The following is an 18,408-nucleotide window of genomic DNA, read 5'->3' as shown; positions in this document are numbered from 1 at the left end:
CTGGCGACACATGGCAGCCCAGCTCCAGGTTGAGCTGTTGTTCAGCATCTTAGCTGTGGAGGGCAGTGTCACTGGCCCTCATATGTGGTATCCGAACCGGGGCCCTCTGGCATCCTAAGCCAGTTCTTAACCATCGCACCACTTGGCCGGCCCTTTTGTTATCTTTTTTTATCATTCTCACGACATCCAATAATAATACAAGAGTTGTAGAACATTTTTTTAAATTTTAAATAAGAGTTTATTTGAGCCAAACTCTACAATATATTATTTGATATTATTAAAATTTTACCGTCCTTTTAAAAATGTTCTGATATCTTGATGTGGTTATGTATCTGTGTATGTCTAAATTTGGGTTGTATATGTAAGACTTTTGCACATTATATAGTTATACTTCTAATTTTTAAAAAATTGGAATCTTTAATTTTAGAACAAGAGATAGGCGACTTTATCTTACTCAATCCTTTCTATTGAATAGAAGTCTGTTTTGCATATGGTAAGCAATTCATATGTGTTTGACTTAAATGTACTATGGGTTAGGTCCTATAATTTAAATTTACAAACCAAAATATTAAAACTTTATAGGGGAGTTCTATCTGTATACTGAGAGTATTACAGTTAAGTTGTTTTGAGGCATATTTTCAGTTTATAGAAACCATAATTTTTAAAACCAGTGATACTAAAGTTGATTATAGCATCTCTGTGCAGATTTTAAGCAAGGACAGATTTTTGTTTGTTTCTTTTTATGGCCTTTAGGTACAGATGTATCTGAAAATAGAGATATTTAATTGCTTGTCAAGACTCTTGAATCTTGATTTATCGTATTTGTCTATTTCTATTTTGAAATGATTTTTTAGAAGGATGGTACTACAGACATAGTGTTTGTTTTTAACTAAAAATTATATCTTGCAGATTGGTCAAAAATGAATATTTACAATTTTTAAAAGTTTAATTCTTAACACTGATTCCCAATGTGAAGAAAAAGCAAAATGTTTTCTCACCTAATGATAAGAAAACAAGTTTTGTAGGAGAAAAGAAATTTCAGCAGAACTGATATTCCTTTTTTATATAATTTTTGAGTATTTACTGAATATGATATTTGTGTTTTGTAGAATGGAGATGTATGCATTTCAATTCTTCATCCACCTGTAGATGACCCACAGAGTGGTGAACTGCCCTCCGAAAGGTGGAATCCTACTCAGAATGTCAGGTAAGGGGTTACATAAGAAATAATCTGACTTTTAGGTGTTCCTTAAGATTGGATATTATCTTTTAACAAGTACAAAAGAACCCTTTTTATACTTGGTCATTTTGTCTCCTGCTAGAGCTTCAAGTAGCGTGTATGCATCATTTTGAAGAGTTGTATTTATGAAGCATCAATGCATATGTTAGTTATTTCTCTATGGTCACCTTGGAAGAATTTTTCTAGTCTGTATTCTCCCTCTTTTGTTGTCTTAAGTTCCATCCTATATCTTTGGATCTCATGACTTACGTGTTTTGGATTGTTTGCTTCTTTATTCTAGAATTCTTACTATTTTTTGCAGAAATGTCTTAGTCCTTACAAACAAAGTTGACTTTATATATTACTTTTAAAAGAGCTTCCATCATCCGTTTTTTCTTTGTTTTATATACATATGTGGATGTTCTTAAGATTTGGAAGTCTTGTATATTTCTTGTGATTTCCTTTGATTATTTATTGATTGATCTGTTGCTCTATCTGTCTTGATAGATGGATATTTAGTCATCTGTTTCTTTAGTATTAGTCTGTATAGGTTGGGGTTGGTCACATGACCATTGTATACAAGTTTTTACATGTATGTATGTTTTTGTTTCCTTGGATATATACCTGGGAATCAAATTTCTGGGTCATATGGTAACTCAATGTTTAACTTTTTGAGGAACTGCCAGCATGTTTTTGTGGCTGCACTAATTAGTACATTCCCATCAGTAGTGTGTGAGAATTCCAGTTCTACACATCTTCATTAACATTATCTGTGGGGTTTTCATTTGTTTGTTTATTATAGTCATTCTAGTTGGTGGATGTGATACTTCATTGTGTTTGTCATCAAAGATGTTTTTTTAACATAACTTAAAATTTTAGAACAGCTTTAGATTTTCAGAAAAATTGTGAAGAAAGTAAAGGTAATTTCCATATACCCTACACTCACCAGTTTTCTTTATTGTTATCTAACCATTAGTATTGTTCATTTATTATAATTAGTGAACCAATATTAATACATTATTAACTAAAGTCCATACTCTTTCATATTTCTTTAGTTTTTACCTAATGTCGTTTTTCTAGTCCAGAATCCCATGTACGATGCCACATTATATTTCATAGGCATGTCTCCTTGGGCAACTGTAACAGTTTCTTAGCCTTTCCTGGTTTTTGATGACCTTGACATTTTTGAGGAGTACCAATCAGGTATTTTGTAGAATGTCCCCCAATTGGAGTTTTTCTGTTGTTTCTCTGATTATTAGGCTGGGGTTATGAATATTGAGGAGGAAAACCACAGAGGTGAAGTGCAGCTGACCCTTAAACAACACGGTTTGAACTTTACGGGCCCACTTATACACAGAATTTTTCTCAATAAATATACCATTAGCCCTCCGTATCCCCGGGTCTTGCATCTGCAGATTCAAACAACCACAGATCAAAAACAGTATTTTCAGGAATCCATGGATTTGGAAGGCCAACTGTATGCGTCCATTGTTCTACGCCATTTTATATAAGGGACTTGAGCATCCACAGATTTTGGTATCCATGGGGGGGTCTTAAAACCAATCCTCCATGGATACTGAGGGACGAATGTAGTTAAGTTTTGGGGGAATCAAAAATTCTACATGGATTTTAGACTGTGCAGAGGTCGGCGCCCCCAGCCCCTGTGTTGTTCAAGGATCAACTGTACATTTTCATCATGTTATATCAAGGGTGCATACTATCAATGTGACTTATCACTGTTGATGTTAATATTCATTACCTGGCTGAGACTCTGTTTTTAGGGTTTCTCCACTGTGAAGTTAGTCTTTTCTCCCTTTCCATCCTGTATACTTTTTGAAAGGAAGTCATAGGTGTAGCCCACACTTCAAGGAGTGGGGAATTATATCTTTTTGAGGCTGGGATATCTGTATAAATTATTTCACATTCTTCTGCACAGATTGATCTGTTCTCCCCCTTTATTTATGAAATCATTTTGTTAATCATTTTTTAATGATCTGAAAACTAGTAACTTGATTAGGATCTCCACTTTTGTCAAAAGGAAAGAATTGGAAGCTTTCTGACTTGCAGAAGGATTTCTTACCAAGTTCTTAACCAAGTTATTTACTTCACACTTTCTGGGACGTGTATCCCAAAGAGTCTGTCTGTTCAAGACATATCAAATAACTATTGATTATGCTGTTTACTCATTCCTTTAGCTATGGTATCCAATCTAATATACTTAGAAAGGGTACAGAAAATGATGTATTTTGGATTTCAACACATTTGCCAGTATATTTTTAAATCAGAAAGTCAGTGACTCCCTTTCTTTTTTTTTTTTTTTTAAGATTTTTTATTGGTGAATTGGGGGATGGGAACAGTGCTGAGGAATTGGGGGAAGGGGAACAGACAAGTTGCTGTCCTTTTGTTCTTCCGTCTAGTTGTGGAGGACGTTGCTTCACTGGCCCAAGTTGGCACCATCATTGCGCTCTTCCCAGGCAAGGCAGATCAGTCGCCGGCTTCTGGATGGCCGCTCACTCCGGCTGCTGGCCGCTCACGCTGGCTGCTGGCTACACACGGTAGCCCATGGCAACCCACTGCAGCAGGGGCTGCAGCCTACGCCGTCGCCAGCGACTCACGGCAGCCCAGCTCCAGGTTGAGCTGTTGTTCAGCATCTTAGCTGTAGAGGGCAGTGTCACTGGCCCTCATATGTGGGATCTGAACTGGGGCCCTCTGGCATCCCAAGCCAGCTCTTAACCAATGCTCCACTTGGCCGGCCCTCCCTTTTTTAATTCAAATAAATGTGTTGATACACCTCACCTTGACAACCATCATGCCTCTGAATTCTAATTCTCAGATATATCGATCAGGCACAGAGCCTTGCCATAGTTTATTATGTTTATGAAATAAGGAATCACCACATATTGCTTATACTGTCTGCTTTACTTTTACATTCCTGAGGGACCCCCCTCAGGAATGATGCATTTCTTAATAATCAGAGTTGGGATAATTGAGTTCGTTTTAATGAAAATATACTTCAGCAGCCCCAGTCTATATGTATCTGAATTTATTGTATTCTATCACATGCCAAAATACTCCTTTTTAGACATCACTGTATGCTTTTAACAAAATTATTTATAAAAAGGGAAAAACAGTTGGCTCTATTTGTAATTTTCTGTTTTGTACCCCTGATGTTTCATCACCACTATAGGAATATGTGGGAGGCATGCATTTTTTTTGTAAAAGGCAATTGTGAAAGGGGAGACTGGCAAAGGAGAACTGATATGATACTTCATGTACCTCCACGGACATGTATATATTAGCTTTAAGACCACTGTTTTACATAGGATCTTTTATGATTATTAGCAAAATAACTACTTTTTCATCTCTCATGTTCCTTACACATCACACAGTTGTAGCTGGTCATTTGAACCTTACTTGATTTTTGTCTTCTCCTGCATAAATACAGACAGACACACAGACTGTATTACTTGCCTTATCTCAGCTTTAAATATTATGACCATTTTTTTCTTTTGAGATGAGCTTGTTCCTAATTTAATCCAGTCTTTTGTGGGTAGGGGACTCCTTTCATTCTAATCTGCCCATCTAAAACTACCTCTGACACTTTGGGTACCAGCATCATTTGGCTCTCAGGTCACGTGAACCCCAGTTTAGAAGCATTCCTTGAACTCCACCTCAGGGATTACCTACCCTGCTTTTTTGTTTAGAGGCTTCACAACCAGAACTAGTTATCTGCAGATTGCCCCTTTGGTCTTTATACACAGCTCTAAAAGGTATTTGCATTGGAAATCATTTGTTCCTTTTTTGGACTTTTGTCTTAGCTTCTGTAATCACTGGATGTTCCTTCAATGTGTTTATCTTGGGAGTCGGAGAGTGAATGGAGGGTTTTGGTGTTTGTGAATTTCTAGGGGAACATAGAGTGTTTTGTATGCCTTGTGAAACATCATCTGCGTGGAACCACCTGGTGGTGCTGAGAACTCTGAAAAGTCAAGAAAGCAATATCTAGAGTGGATGTGGAATACTTTCCCTCTTGTTTCTGTGTTATTTGTTGTGAGGCAAGGGGTTTCTTAGACTTGTGAATTGTACATATTTCTCACAGGTCATTTATGGCACTGAAATATCAAGAGGCAAGATTTGAGGTACTAGGTATTTTCCCCGATATTCTTTGCTGCTAAATTCTCTAGAGTCAGCAGTTGTTAGACTGAGGGTTCTGAGCTCCATATCCAGTTTATGGGTGGCTGTAGCAAGACAGCAGTGGAGGTGGCATTAAGTTCAGCTCAGCCTGTTGTAAGATCCTGACTCCTACATGACAGGGTTATCTGAAAGTGGTTCCATATTCACTTGTTTGGCCTTCTCCATGACCACCTGCACTGGTCTTTCATTCAGCACCTCAATGAACATAATTCAGAAAATAAAGTTGTACATGGAAGGTTTTTGTAACCTGAAGAATAAGGCATTTCAGTTACCTTTAAGAGCCTAAGTCAATTTTTATCACAAGACCTAGTGTGTAATGAGAGTTGGCAAAAGGGGGAAGCAAGGAAAAAGTGTTACGCTACAACTGTAGGCATCCAGAACATCAACCAACTAGTCTACTAAAAGCTCAGTAGTTCTCTTTCTGGAAGAGATCCACAGCCCTGTATTCATGTGCCCAGGATTAAGTTTAAGGGTATGAGAGTTCCTTATGGAATTGGGACATTTTAAGGAGTAGGCATTAGTCAGCAAAGAGTTGGGAGGGTAGGGACCCCTGATGCTGCCACATGTCTGTGATTAGGAGCCTACAACACTCTCTCTCTTCTTCCTGGTGGCAGAAACATGTGCCTTAATCACAACACTCTCTCTCTTCTTCCTGGTGGCAGAAACATGTGCCTTAATCCATGCTTTGTTCAGAACCAAGTGGGAACTTGGGGGCGGGCGGGGGTGCTGGCTCTCAGACCTTGCAGGAAAGTTCTCAACTTTTTTCTCTCAGGCACCATCTCCAGAACTGTCATATCTTTTCCAGGCTCTTGATAGGAAAGTGGTCTTGGTGTAGGGATTTGCTTTGCTTTGAAGGATGGATACATAGTGTTTTCTTCGCCACTGTGAAGATAAAGCATGGAACCAGACTTATGGACTCACTCCAGAGGACACGGCTTCATGTAGAAGGGTCTCTGTCTCTGGAGCAAGTAGGATGTTTTCTTGTCTAGTCTTACCTATAACCCACTGAAAGGGCAGGGAGTTAGGGACTGCCCTAAGCAGTGGGTGGCAAAGTAGTCAAGGTCAAGGGAGATGGCTATAGCCCTGTTCTTCCTGGGGCTCCTGTAAAGCCCATTCTGAGCCAGGGTGATTTTGTTTGCTCCTTTGATGTTTGCACATTAGATCCCACTGCCCTTGATTTGCCATTTTTATTCTGTGCATATACATACTTTGTGTATTTTTAAATTTTCCTTTTTAAATAATATGTTCTGGTTTTGTGTTTTTGGATATTTTAATCTGAGACCTTCATTCCTACCATGTGTTCTCAGGTACATGCCAATCTGCAGCAGCTCCAGGACTGCACAGCAGGAACTGTTATATTTGTTAGTTGCTTTACCAGCATAAAGAAAAACTATGTGTAATATGTGACCCATTCAGCTACCATATTTTCTCAGTCACAGGAGACTTCTTTGCCACACATCGTCTTTAAATTCTTCTCCCATCTTGAAATCGTAATGAGGACTGAGTTTCAACTAGGACATCTTCTGGTGTCACTGGCCCATCTTTTGAAATAATGAAAACGAGAGATTAAAGGACCCAGGTCAACTAGAAGGATTAGGCGCTGGGCTTCACTTCTCCATATATCACTTTCCATCAAATTATGCGAGGCCTGTAAAACCTAAGAATCTCAAATCAGTCAGTATCTCTGTCTCTTTCTGCATCTCCATCTGTGTGTGAGAATATGTATGTTTTAAGAGTCAAGTAAATTTAGGTTTTTAAAAATGAACCCTTTCTAGCTCACATGCTGCTTGGAGGGTATGTGTATACACTGGAGGAAAAATGCCAATCTTTGATTCTGCAAAATTCCATACTTTTCCTGCTTAGTTTCTAGGCAGATCCGCAAGCCAGGTCTTATGCTTGTGTGACAGGGCCAGTTTTCTGCCCTCCCTGCTAAAGTTGTACTTGTGGTGACATAGAGGGTAACAGAGAAAGGGCAGACCCATCTCATTGACTACTGTCTATATGTTGAAAAGGGGCAAATACAATATTACCCATTGGGTCATAGATGCATAATTCTGATTTCCTATCTCTGTTAAATGTTTTTTTAGTTTTGTTGGTTTTTTTTAAACATGTCCTAGCTCTGTAGAACTTCACAACTTGCTAGTTTGCTAGTGAGAGAGAGAGAGAGAGAGAGACAGAGAGAGAGGGAAATTAGTTGGTCTTCATTTTCTTTGGGTGTTTTTATTGTTTACAAACTTACTTTTTATTCAAAAGAAGATAGCTAAACCATCTCTGACAAAGACACTGAAGCAGGCAAAATGATCTGAAACATGAACCTGAAGACTATGTGGAGTGCTTTTGCCTATCCTTTTGTCTGTACTTCCTTTCTCCTCTGAGCATTTTTGTATTTTGGCCCAGATCCTCTGTCCTAAAAACTCATACCCATAGCCCCTTGCCCAAGCTTAAAGTGGAGGTGAAGGGAGCACATTTATTTCTAGGAGTACCTGTAACTCTGAGAATGGTGGTGATCATGGGAATTGTGCAATAAGTTGAAAACACTTAAAAACTCTCTGTCCCTCATTTGTATCCCAAATTCTTACTGATTTAGGTCTGTTCTTTATTTTCACACGTTAACACTACTGGATTTGGACAACCAAACCTGTTCTATACCTAGAGAAGGGCAACGGAGTTTTTCTTTTTTTTTTTAAGATTTTATTGGGGAATTGGGGGAAGGGGAAAAGACAAGTTGCTCTCCTTTTGTTCTTCAGTCTATTTGTGGAGGATGTCGCTTCACTGGCCCAAGCTGGCACCATCATTGCGCTCTTCCTGGGTGAGGCAGATCAGTCGCCGGCTTCTGGATGGCCGCTCATGCTGGCTGCTGGCTACACACGGTAGCCCATGGCAACCCACTGCAGCAGGGGACTGCAGCCTATGCCGTCGCCGGCGACCCACGGCAGCCCAGCTCCAGGTCGAGCTGTTGTTCAGCATCTTAGCTGTAGAGGGCAGTGTCACTGGCCCTCATATGTGGGATCCAAACCGGGGCCCTCTGGCATCCCAAGCCAGTTCTTAACCAATGTGCCACTCGGCCAGCCCCAGAGTTTTTCTTTATATGAGCACAGAGTCTGGGGACGGACCCTCAGAATCTATTCTAATCCAGAAAGTTTATGCCCAAGTGCCACAATATTGTCTAAATAGACAAACACAACTCAATGTTGTTGCTAAACCCAGAGCTTGGAACTGTGAACTTCATATGGCTAGAATAAGACTAAGAAAGAGTGTCTGTTGTTTTCCTGATCCTTTCCCCTTTGTTCATGATCTGCAGGAAACCAGTCCCTTCAGTGGGCTTGAGTAATCTAGTCATTGGGGAATATTAATTTGATAGTTGCATTATTTGGTCATTCTTTCCCTTCTTTTCACATATTGTTAATCCTCTGTACCTTCTGGTTTTTTTTTTCTTCTGAAAAATTTTTAAAAATGAATAGATTTTTAAACACTGAAACAAACAATAGCAAAAGATGGCAACAAAGGAAAGCATGTTTTATACATTCTGCCAGCATTGTCTTAACAGTTTGGCTTTTCCATTCTATAAAAATTAGAATACTTAACCTAGCAGAGTTGTTTACTATGCTACAAGTGTAATGCCTGTGTTAAATTATTTTGGTACAAGGGTTAGGCAATTTAAACTACATATGACATTTTCTCCAAACCTTTTCCAGTCATGGAACATAGAAAAAAATGGAATGATAGTATTTGTAGATCACAGTGTAGTAAACTGAAGATGATCCTTTGGCCAAAAGTTGATGTTCCAGAGACTCAAGTTGTTCCTGGTTTGACCCACCCAACTGCCTGAGTGAACAATACAGGCATAATTTACCTGTAACCCATCCACAACATACTGGTTGGGAAGTTTTGAATAGGATGTTGCTTTTGAATTATATTCTTTTGAATTCTAATCTTTGAGGAAAAAAATAGCAATTCTGTTTTGCTCTATATATTGGCTTTGTTATAAGGCAGGCTCTCACCACTTGGTGACAAAGATGGCCACCAGCTTTACACTTTCCATATTCTCAGTTATCAGTCCAATCAAGAATAAAAATTGCTTTTCTGCTGTTAGTTTAGAACCATCGTATTTCCCACCGGGTTCTGATTGCCCCAGCATGGGTTGCATGCAAAGCCCCCAATCCATCTTGACAAGATGGATAGACTCCTTTGGCCAGCACTTGGTGGTACGGTATCTACTGCTGTGGATATAGATAGGTGGTTTGTTTGAAGGTGTGGCATGATAGTAAGGGAAGGAGATTTAAACCCACCTGACCAATGGAATGGGTTCCCCATACAAAAAAAGATTCTGCATTCCAAATGGAGGAATTAAAGCCTGCTGGGTTAACTGTTATCACAGTCCACTATAGAACCTGTTGCTTCTGAAAGCATCATGGATTTCAGTTTATGAGTACATGGTAGAAGTACGTTCTTGTTTTGGGAGAAGTGGATGGATGATTCACTTTTTGAAAATTGTATTTCCCAATATAGTATTTTAATAATATACACGACATAAGAAAATCAACTTAGTGAAACTGACTCGTCGGGAAAATTTCCTGATTCAATTAATATGATTCATCTAGACATGTGACTATTTAAACTTATTATTAAAAATTCAGTTCCTCAGTTGCACAGGCTACCTTTCAAAGCGCTCAATGGCCACATGTGGCTAGTGGTTACCATATGGAAATCACAGATTATACATTTCCATCATCACAGGAGGTTGGAAGTATACAGTGCTGATCTAAACCATTAGGTTTTTTTTCTCTTTATACCACACTTTGTCCTTATCCTGCTTATCTTTCTAACAGGTTTTATGTTTTCTTCTGAAGCAACCCTTATGGAATTTTCTACCTACATTTTTCTTTTGCTTTTGGGGTGTTATGTCCATTTCCCATTATTGGCAGGGATGACTTTCTTTGAATTATTTTAATGTAATTTTTGGAGACATCCAGAAGGATCTTGGCAGGAGGGGCAAGGAATTATTCTTAACGTAATAGAAAGGTGTGTGTGTGTGTGTGTGTGTGTGTGAGAGAGAGAGAGAGAGGAGAGAGGGAGAGCGAGAGGGAGAGAGAGAGCGAGAGAGAGATGGATTTTAACTGGATGGGGAAGTTTTCTTTAAAAGTACCTTTGTCATAATATTGTATAATCACATAACAGAAACTCTTTACCCTTTTTAGGAAAAGGTTTCATCAAATCAAACATCTAATTGCCTGGTTCCCTCCCTTTATTTTTTGCTTGGGGCCAGGAGCAAAAGGCTATTTTGCAACAACACAATCTATAACCTCGCACCAATGAGAAAAGGTAGAGAAATTTAATTTTTCCTCCCATTATTCTCTTTACGTACATGCACACAGCTTTTAGGGAAAAAAAGCCTGGGAATAATCTGGAATATTTTGGGAGCCTATTGTGCTCTTCTACTTATTTTATCTAACAAACTTTATTCCCCGTGATTAAGGTGTCTAGTTTTTATCTGTGGATGAAAATTGCCTGTTAATAACTCCCACGAGACTTATAAGCCCTGGGAGAGCAGGGATGACATCTAGCTTGTTCACTGTTGTACACCCAACATCTCACTTCGTGCCTCTGGCACATAGTAGGTACTTAGTAAAATTTTTGAATAAAGATTTGTTATTCAGACTTTTTTTGTATCTCCTCTATTTTTCTGCTTAACTCTGTCTTTCTTCCCTTAAAAGTATGGAATAGAAATACATTTATATGTAATACTGGTTTTTAGATCTTCTAAGCAGCCACGATTAGAATTGGATGTATGGAGTAGTATCATTTTTACCCTCTTCCACGAAAAGATTGTCTTGAAGCTAGATAAAATTGCTTTTCTTCTTCCTATTGCACTTTTAATTGTTAAAGTGTTAATTTGAAAAGCTTCCAGACCTCCACTTTTTGCAGATTGGAACATGTAGCCAGTTAAGGCAGTGCCTTCTAGTTTTATGCCCTGTTAAGATCCTATGCTAGACTTACTATTGCCTCTGCTTTTGTCTCCCAGTTAACTGAGTACTGAAAACAAAATTTTATGATACTCAATTTCCATTTCCCTAAGGTCTCAAATATTGTAGTCTTAAAAGAATACTTTTGAATCCTGTGACTATGAGTATTTACAGCTGACCGTTTTTTCCTGTTTCTAGGACTATCCTGTTAAGTGTAATCTCATTGCTTAATGAGCCCAACACCTTCTCCCCAGCCAATGTGGATGCTTCAGTTATGTTCAGGAAATGGAGGGACAGTAAAGGAAAAGACAAAGAATATGCTGAAATCATTAGGTAAGGTGCTTTCAAGTCTTTATACTTAGAACCAAAGTAATGTCCTAGAACCAGGGCAGGGGGTTAAATTGAACTTCCATTTCTCTCAATTAGATTGATTGTCTGGGAGGAGATTTGTGCCTGAGCCCAATGAGTCTGGCTTTTGAGCAAGCACACACACACACTACGAGGTAGCACTGCCACAGCTCGGATTTCCTCGGCCAGAACTTCGAGGTTCTGAGCCAGTCAGGTTTGCAAACTCCCTCCTAGTCATTTTAGGGATGATTGTGGATTTCCATATGCCCAGTAAGTGTAGTAAGCACCCAATGTATTCCAGACATTCCATGTATTTTTGTTTCAAAATTTTTATTAACGAAGCCCTGTTATTTACTGGCCTTTGTGACCATAGCAGCAAGTATCTTCTGGGTGTCTTCATTATCAGCAGCGTCAGTATACGGTCTAACAGAACCCTAGAGTAAGAATCAGGAGACTTGAAATCTACTCCTAGCTCTGCCACACTTCTTCATTGTGACCTTTTTTTTTATCAGTTAACTTTTTGGGTCTTTAGTTTTCCCATCTGTGTAAAAGGAAAAAAAGTAGACGGCGTTAGGTTCTCGGTTATATCCTGAGTAGGACATACATAAGGTTTTCAAAATAGTCACCCAAGAATTGGTACTTGGATTGTTATAAATTCAGTTCTTAACAGTTGTATGTTTATACCCTTAAAAGACAGTCCCAAGGACAGTTCCAGCACATTATGTGCATAGGAGTTTAGTAAGCACTAGAATTTATACTAATAGTGTCCCTCTCTATAAATCTAGTAAGCATGATACAAATGAGGATCATCATCAAAATTAAAAAATACTAGATAGTGATAAGTGGGATAATGCGAAGGAGATGGCTGCTTTAAATTGGGTTGTCAGAACAGGCCTCCTCGAAGGTGATATTTAAGTTCAGGTTTGAGTGACAAAAAGCATACCATGTGATATCTTAAAAAACCCCAAAACCATGCAGAGATTTAAATGCATGTCATTTGATAGCTGAATAATATAGATCAGCAGTAGTCAAAGTTTTCTGCCCACTGCAAACATCTTTAGAGCAACCCCCCATCCCCAAATCCACAGCCATTCCGTGGGATTATGAGGATAGAATCTAGACATCAGTGTTTTGTATCAGCCACCAAGGTTACTGGTGTATACCAAAGACTGAAGATAATTAGTATAAATAGTAAGGACCTATAGAAATTTAGAGGAGCGGGAGCGGATTGAGGATTGAAAAATGGGAGTGCTTCATGAAACAGGATGGGAGCCTCATGTTCAAGGAAAGGTAGGATTTAATAAGTGAAGAATGCATGAATACTCCCAAGATATTTGTATTCTTCATATTTCTTAATTTAAGGGTTTCTTTGTCATTCTTTCTTTGAACATTTATTCACCAGCTTTGTGTCAGGTACTGTGCTAGGTCATTAAGGAGCACATACAGTCTTTCTCCCAGGGGAGCACATTTGTAAACAAACAGATGACTGACCATGTGATATAATGAGCACAATAAGAGAGGCTTAAAGAAGATACAGTAGAAGGAATGTATAATGTTATGGGGTTCCTAGGAGAGATAATGCCTCACAAATAAGAATTTTTCAGGTAAAAAAGGGAAGGAAAAAGCCTCTTCAGGGAGAGAAACATGTTTGCCAAAAACAGGTGTACGATAGCATGGCATGTCAAGAAAATTTTAAGTAGTTTTACATTGCTTGAATGTATATTCTGATTCAGGAAATTGAGAGGCATCAGGTCTTAAAAAAACAACTAGGTGAAAAAAAAATCTGAGGTCATTATTAAGTGTCCTTCAGAACGGTACTTGATAGGCTGAGAGTGGTGTAGCAGAGGCTGTCAGGTGCTTTCAGGCAGGTACTAAAGTTCAGAAACCTGAGTCATCTTGATTATTTAGAAAGGCCAATTATAAATCCAAGACTTACTAATCTATATCCTCCCTGCAGGAAACAGGTTTCAGCCACTAAAGCCGAAGCAGAAAAGGATGGAGTGAAAGTCCCCACGACGCTGGCGGAATACTGCATCAAAACTAAAGTGCCTTCCAATGACAACAGCTCAGATTTGCTTTATGACGACTTGTACGACGATGACATTGATGATGAAGATGAGGAGGAAGAAGATGCCGACTGTTATGATGATGATGATTCTGGGAATGAGGAGTCGTGACGTGCTCCATGGATGCCCCTGTACTGCCCTGCCGTCTCAGGCCAAAGGGAGGGGAGCAAGTGGGGACCTGGCAGTGGCCCCTCAGCAACAACCTATCATGGGGGTGGGGAAACAAACACAGCTCCTGCTGACTCCCCTATGGATCTCAGTTCGCTCCTTTTTATGGACCTCTTAATGGAGAGAAGGTAATCCTCCACAGTATGTCCGAATTCTTGCATTCTTTACCCTTTCATCACTGTATTGATTTTTTTTTTCCTTTCAATCCAAACCCCTGCCTCACTTTGTGTCTACAAAGTGTTCACAGCAAAACACGTTTGGTCTGTTTTTAGATTCTTGAAGAATTAGTCATTCACAAGACGTTTAATGTGTTTAAAGCTGAGAACCCATTGGGAGTTCATAAGCGCTGCATATGCTGGGTAGCAAAAGAAAATGGAAGAAAAAAAAAACACAAAATCCCACAAAACAAACTTTAAAAAAATATTTTGCCAAGGTTTAGCTGCTCCATTTACATTAGTGTGTGTGCATTTGTTCAGCCCCATGGTGGTAAATTTCGTTTCTTTCCTGTCTTAAGTCTGGGATACAGTGGGCGTCAGGGACTTTGTGCTAAGCCTGATGAAATGTGTTCCTAAGGGCAGAGCCCCTTCAGCCTTCAGGAAATCATCCTAACACAGAGGCCTCAGTACTCTGAGGAGAGAAATCAGATTTTGTTTTTTGAAATCGATTGGGATCTAAAGCCTGAAATAAATATTCATACTTTACATAGAACTGAGCACTTGATTGCTATTTATTTTAAAGGCAGAGTTGGTCTCCCTCCCTCCCCAGGGAGTCAGGGGAGAGTGGGGATTAGTGGCGTGGAATCTTAGTGACGGCAACACAGTGAAAAATCACTATGCCAACTCTGGTCGATGCTGCTGGGGGGAAAAGTCAAAACTACTGGTGACCACTGTTGGGAGAGAAAACATGAAAACATGTTTTATGTATTTAACAAGGCCTTTCCCTAAAAGATACAACTTTACCATGAGGATTTTTTTTTTAAGCAGACAGTCTTGATTACTCAGTATTAATACTAGGTGCATGTGTTAAGATTTTGGTTTTCATTGAGCTAGTGATAACTGTGGATATATGTGAGACATGAGTGACCGGTTACCTTTCCTCAGTGGATGTGACCTGGACTTTTCTCTCCTTTCAATGGACTCTGGCTGCGGATTACAAGCAGAAGCTGTGCACGGAGCCTGCCCTGGGCTGAGGGAGCTGGCTGCAGGCATTGTCTGGTGACACTAGATCTTCCTGCCAAGCAATTGCCGCAGCTTTGATTTCCCGGGTCTTGATCATGTGTTACTTCAGTCAATACTGAGATCCATCAACCTTCACCAACCAGGGACTTCAGAACTTGGCGGTGACTTTCTTATGGGAGTGGGCCAGTTCATAGGAGGGCAGTGTTCTTTCAGTGGGGAAAATCGTTATAATGTAAAATCACAGGTTTTGGAAAGAAAATACAGCAAAGACTATAATCCTACTTCGATCCCTGTGCACTAGTGTCAACTCCTTTTCTTCAGATCTTAGCTCAGAAAAAACAAGAGTTGATGAGGGACAGGGTAGGATGGATCCTAGGACAGAGTAGGTGATGCTTACTTCCTTAGCTCCTCCTTCCTTTCTGATCTCAGGGTTTTCATTCACTCTTCAGACTCTACAAATGTTTGCTGACTAATTCCCAGCAAGCCTCTCTGGCCTCTCAAGTTTGGTCTAGTATTAGTGAGAACATTTAATATGCTAAGGTTCATATGGGACAGTGTTGAGCCTGGTCCCAGAATCTGTCCAAACCACATGGGGTCAGGGTCATTTGGACCCTTGAATCTAGTAACTCTAGTCAGATTCAGAGAACAGCCCTTTGTGACCAAACACTCTGACTGCAAACTCTTCACAGAAGGATGTTGAAACTAGCTTTTTACTCCCCACGCTTCTTAAGTATATAGCTTCCAAATAACCTGCAAATATTCTGGAGCCCAAAGTCTCTCATAATGCCCCCAAAACCCCACCACCACCACACACGTTTACAGCCAGTAGCTTGGTCTTACTCTTTTGGAGCCCTAAAATTAAGCTTTTCTTTTCCCTTACTGCTAAAGCATTTCTCTCCCAGGGCAGGCCAGGCACCTTGGCATTGTGGGAGGTGCTATGCTGCTCAGCCCTGTCCCATTAGGCCCTGTTGGCCTCCGTTGCACATTGACTCAGGGAGCCAGAGAGCCAGGTGGTTGTACCTCTCAGCCCTTTGGGGTATTACTATTGAGGGCTGGGTTTGCCTCTGATAAAAGAGTACAATCAGTTCCAGAAAAGACTGGGGTGTGTTGATTTGCCAACAGGTAGACATTCTGATAGCTCACACTAACTTGTAAAACCCAGATGCTGGTTCCAGAGCTCTGTCCTGAGAATAACACATCCTGTGGCAAAAGAAAACTTGAGCATGTAACACTTTTCTTATTAGGAGTGGAGATCTCAGGCTCAAGCCAGAACCTTGTGACTACAGTTGTGCTGATCATTTGGTGTAACATGAACTCAAAACCCTGCATTTTTAGATTCCTTTTGATTCTAGGAGGCCTCTCTGGGTGCTTTTCAGGCCTGTGTTTTTTGAGGCTGGGTGGAGAAAGTATAATATCATGATTCCGTTGTTTTTCTCAAAGTCTTCCCCCCTCTATTTCATATCATTCCAGAGTTCTTTTCTATTAGCCAGACCTTTTTTTGTAGTCCCTTCTTTCCTCTTGGTAATTATTTGCTTCTTTATTTGCTGGTTTCCTTATTTTGGGGGACATATATATATGAAATTGAAGGGGAAAATGTGTAGTTCTCCACTGAAAATTAACTCTCCACCCCTCCCATCCTGATAAAAAGGTTTACATTTACAAAAAGATTCAGATGCAATTTTCAACTATTCTGAAACCAGCAGGACACACCTGACTTTAATAGTTTTCCTAGCTGAAATTGTAGATGTTTTTCTTCAGTTTAACTTATGAGAAAAGATTATCTGATGCGTTTGTGTTGAACCTCTCCTTTAGTGGTTTATTTTGTCTTTTTCTGCCCATCTGTCTACTAATAAAATGTGAAATAAAATATACCTGTATTGCTACTTCCCCATGGGATGACCCTCTTCTTTCTTTTCTCATGTTAAAACTAAAAGGTGGTCTGAATATTTCCACTGTTCCCTTGCAGGTTATGCCCAGGACTCAACTGAAAAATTAAAACAAACAAAAAACAAATCTTGCTGACCTGCCTTTTATGGCATTCTGCCTTAGCTCACCTTGCATAATAAACATCCCCAATCCTTATTATCTTTCAAGAAAGGTTATTAAAGACATAGCCACATTTGTTAACCTTAATTCTGAAATAGGGCACAATCTGCCAGTACAAGTAGGTCAGTGGGAGGGATGGAGGAGTGCTCCACTGCCCTCCTTAGGAGGCCACTGGTTTTCATTGTCGCTTATCTTCCAAACTTCCTGCTAAAAGCAGGGATCAGGCAGATCACTTAGTTTACTTTAATAAAAGTTCCCATTTAGTTTCAGGTTGCAAACACTTACGTTTTTTTCTGGTCAGGATCCCAGGCTGTGGGTTAACAGCAGCACGTGTCCCATCTGATGAAATGACCATTAATTTTAGAAGTGAAAGCAAAAAAAAAAGTACGACTCTGGGCTGGCTCTGGCATACCTACTTGACCAATACTTAAAGCAACACTCATTTTGTTTGCTTATTTAGCCTCGTCTGAAGGGGTTACTTAGGATTGAAATGAGGTAACACCTAGGCCTGAGCTGCGTGCCTGCCAGGTTGGAGCCTAGTTGTACCACAGACAAGTGGGGACACCTGCCTCCTGCCACACACAGGAATAGTTATGTCTCCGGCATCTCCCTGACTGGTGGCCTAGAAGCAGGAGGCGCTGGACTGGCTGACAGGGAAGTCAGAATCCTGGTCGCAGGTGAGCGGGTGCATGGACCTTTCTGGAGCAGATATTTAGCCCAGGACCCACTTACCTACGTGATACCACGCTGACTTAGTAGTCATCTGTTCCACCACAGCCCTTGACTGCCCATTAATTGTGTTTGGTTGATGAAGAGGAAAGCCTTAGCTGTTCAAACTCTCCCAAGACTAGAACTGTGTTCTCAGTTCTTACCTTTGCTCCTTTGGAAAAGAAATTACCCTGCCCTGGTATTCCTGCTGACCAGGCCCCGTAAGAGACTGCCTATCCTGTAAGTCTATTTCGGAGCTGCAAGAATATTGTGCCCCGTCAGGAGGGTTTGCTGTCTTTCCAGCTGTATCACTTAACTTTTCATTCCATGGATGCTGTGTGGGGCCAAGGCAAGAGAAGAACCCAGCAAAGAAGAATACCGATTTAAGCTCTCACCTGTTGTCAGAAAAACGGACCACATGAGCTCTACTTCAGCCCTGTGAAGTCCAAGAGTCCCTGGAACCGGAATGAAGACGGCCTCTGCCCTGAGCTACGCCTTAGTCAGACCACACAGAGACCGTG

At 40.1% G+C, this 18,408-nt stretch overlaps 1 protein-coding gene across 1 annotated transcript in view; it reads left to right on the top strand.

The window, feature by feature from the left end:
* UBE2R2 (ubiquitin conjugating enzyme E2 R2) overlaps positions 1 to 17,002 on the top strand; it is a 96,595-nt gene extending 79,593 nt beyond the window's left edge. Inside the window, exons 3-5 of the mRNA XM_019624462.1 lie at positions 1,110 to 1,207; positions 11,572 to 11,706; positions 13,679 to 17,002. Coding sequence (XP_019480007.1) covers positions 1,110 to 1,207; positions 11,572 to 11,706; positions 13,679 to 13,898 — 453 coding nt within the window. The 3' untranslated portion in view covers positions 13,899 to 17,002. The remainder of the gene's footprint in view (positions 1 to 1,109; positions 1,208 to 11,571; positions 11,707 to 13,678) is intronic.
* Positions 17,003 to 18,408: the final 1,406 nt, after the last annotated feature.

The sequence above is a fragment of the Hipposideros armiger genome, unplaced genomic scaffold (assembly GCF_001890085.2).
Source record: "Hipposideros armiger isolate ML-2016 unplaced genomic scaffold, ASM189008v1 scaffold_591, whole genome shotgun sequence".
Classification (NCBI taxonomy): domain Eukaryota; kingdom Metazoa; phylum Chordata; class Mammalia; order Chiroptera; family Hipposideridae; genus Hipposideros; species Hipposideros armiger.
The sequence above is the reverse complement of the archived record's forward strand: the minus strand, read 5'-3'. Positions and strand labels throughout refer to the sequence as shown.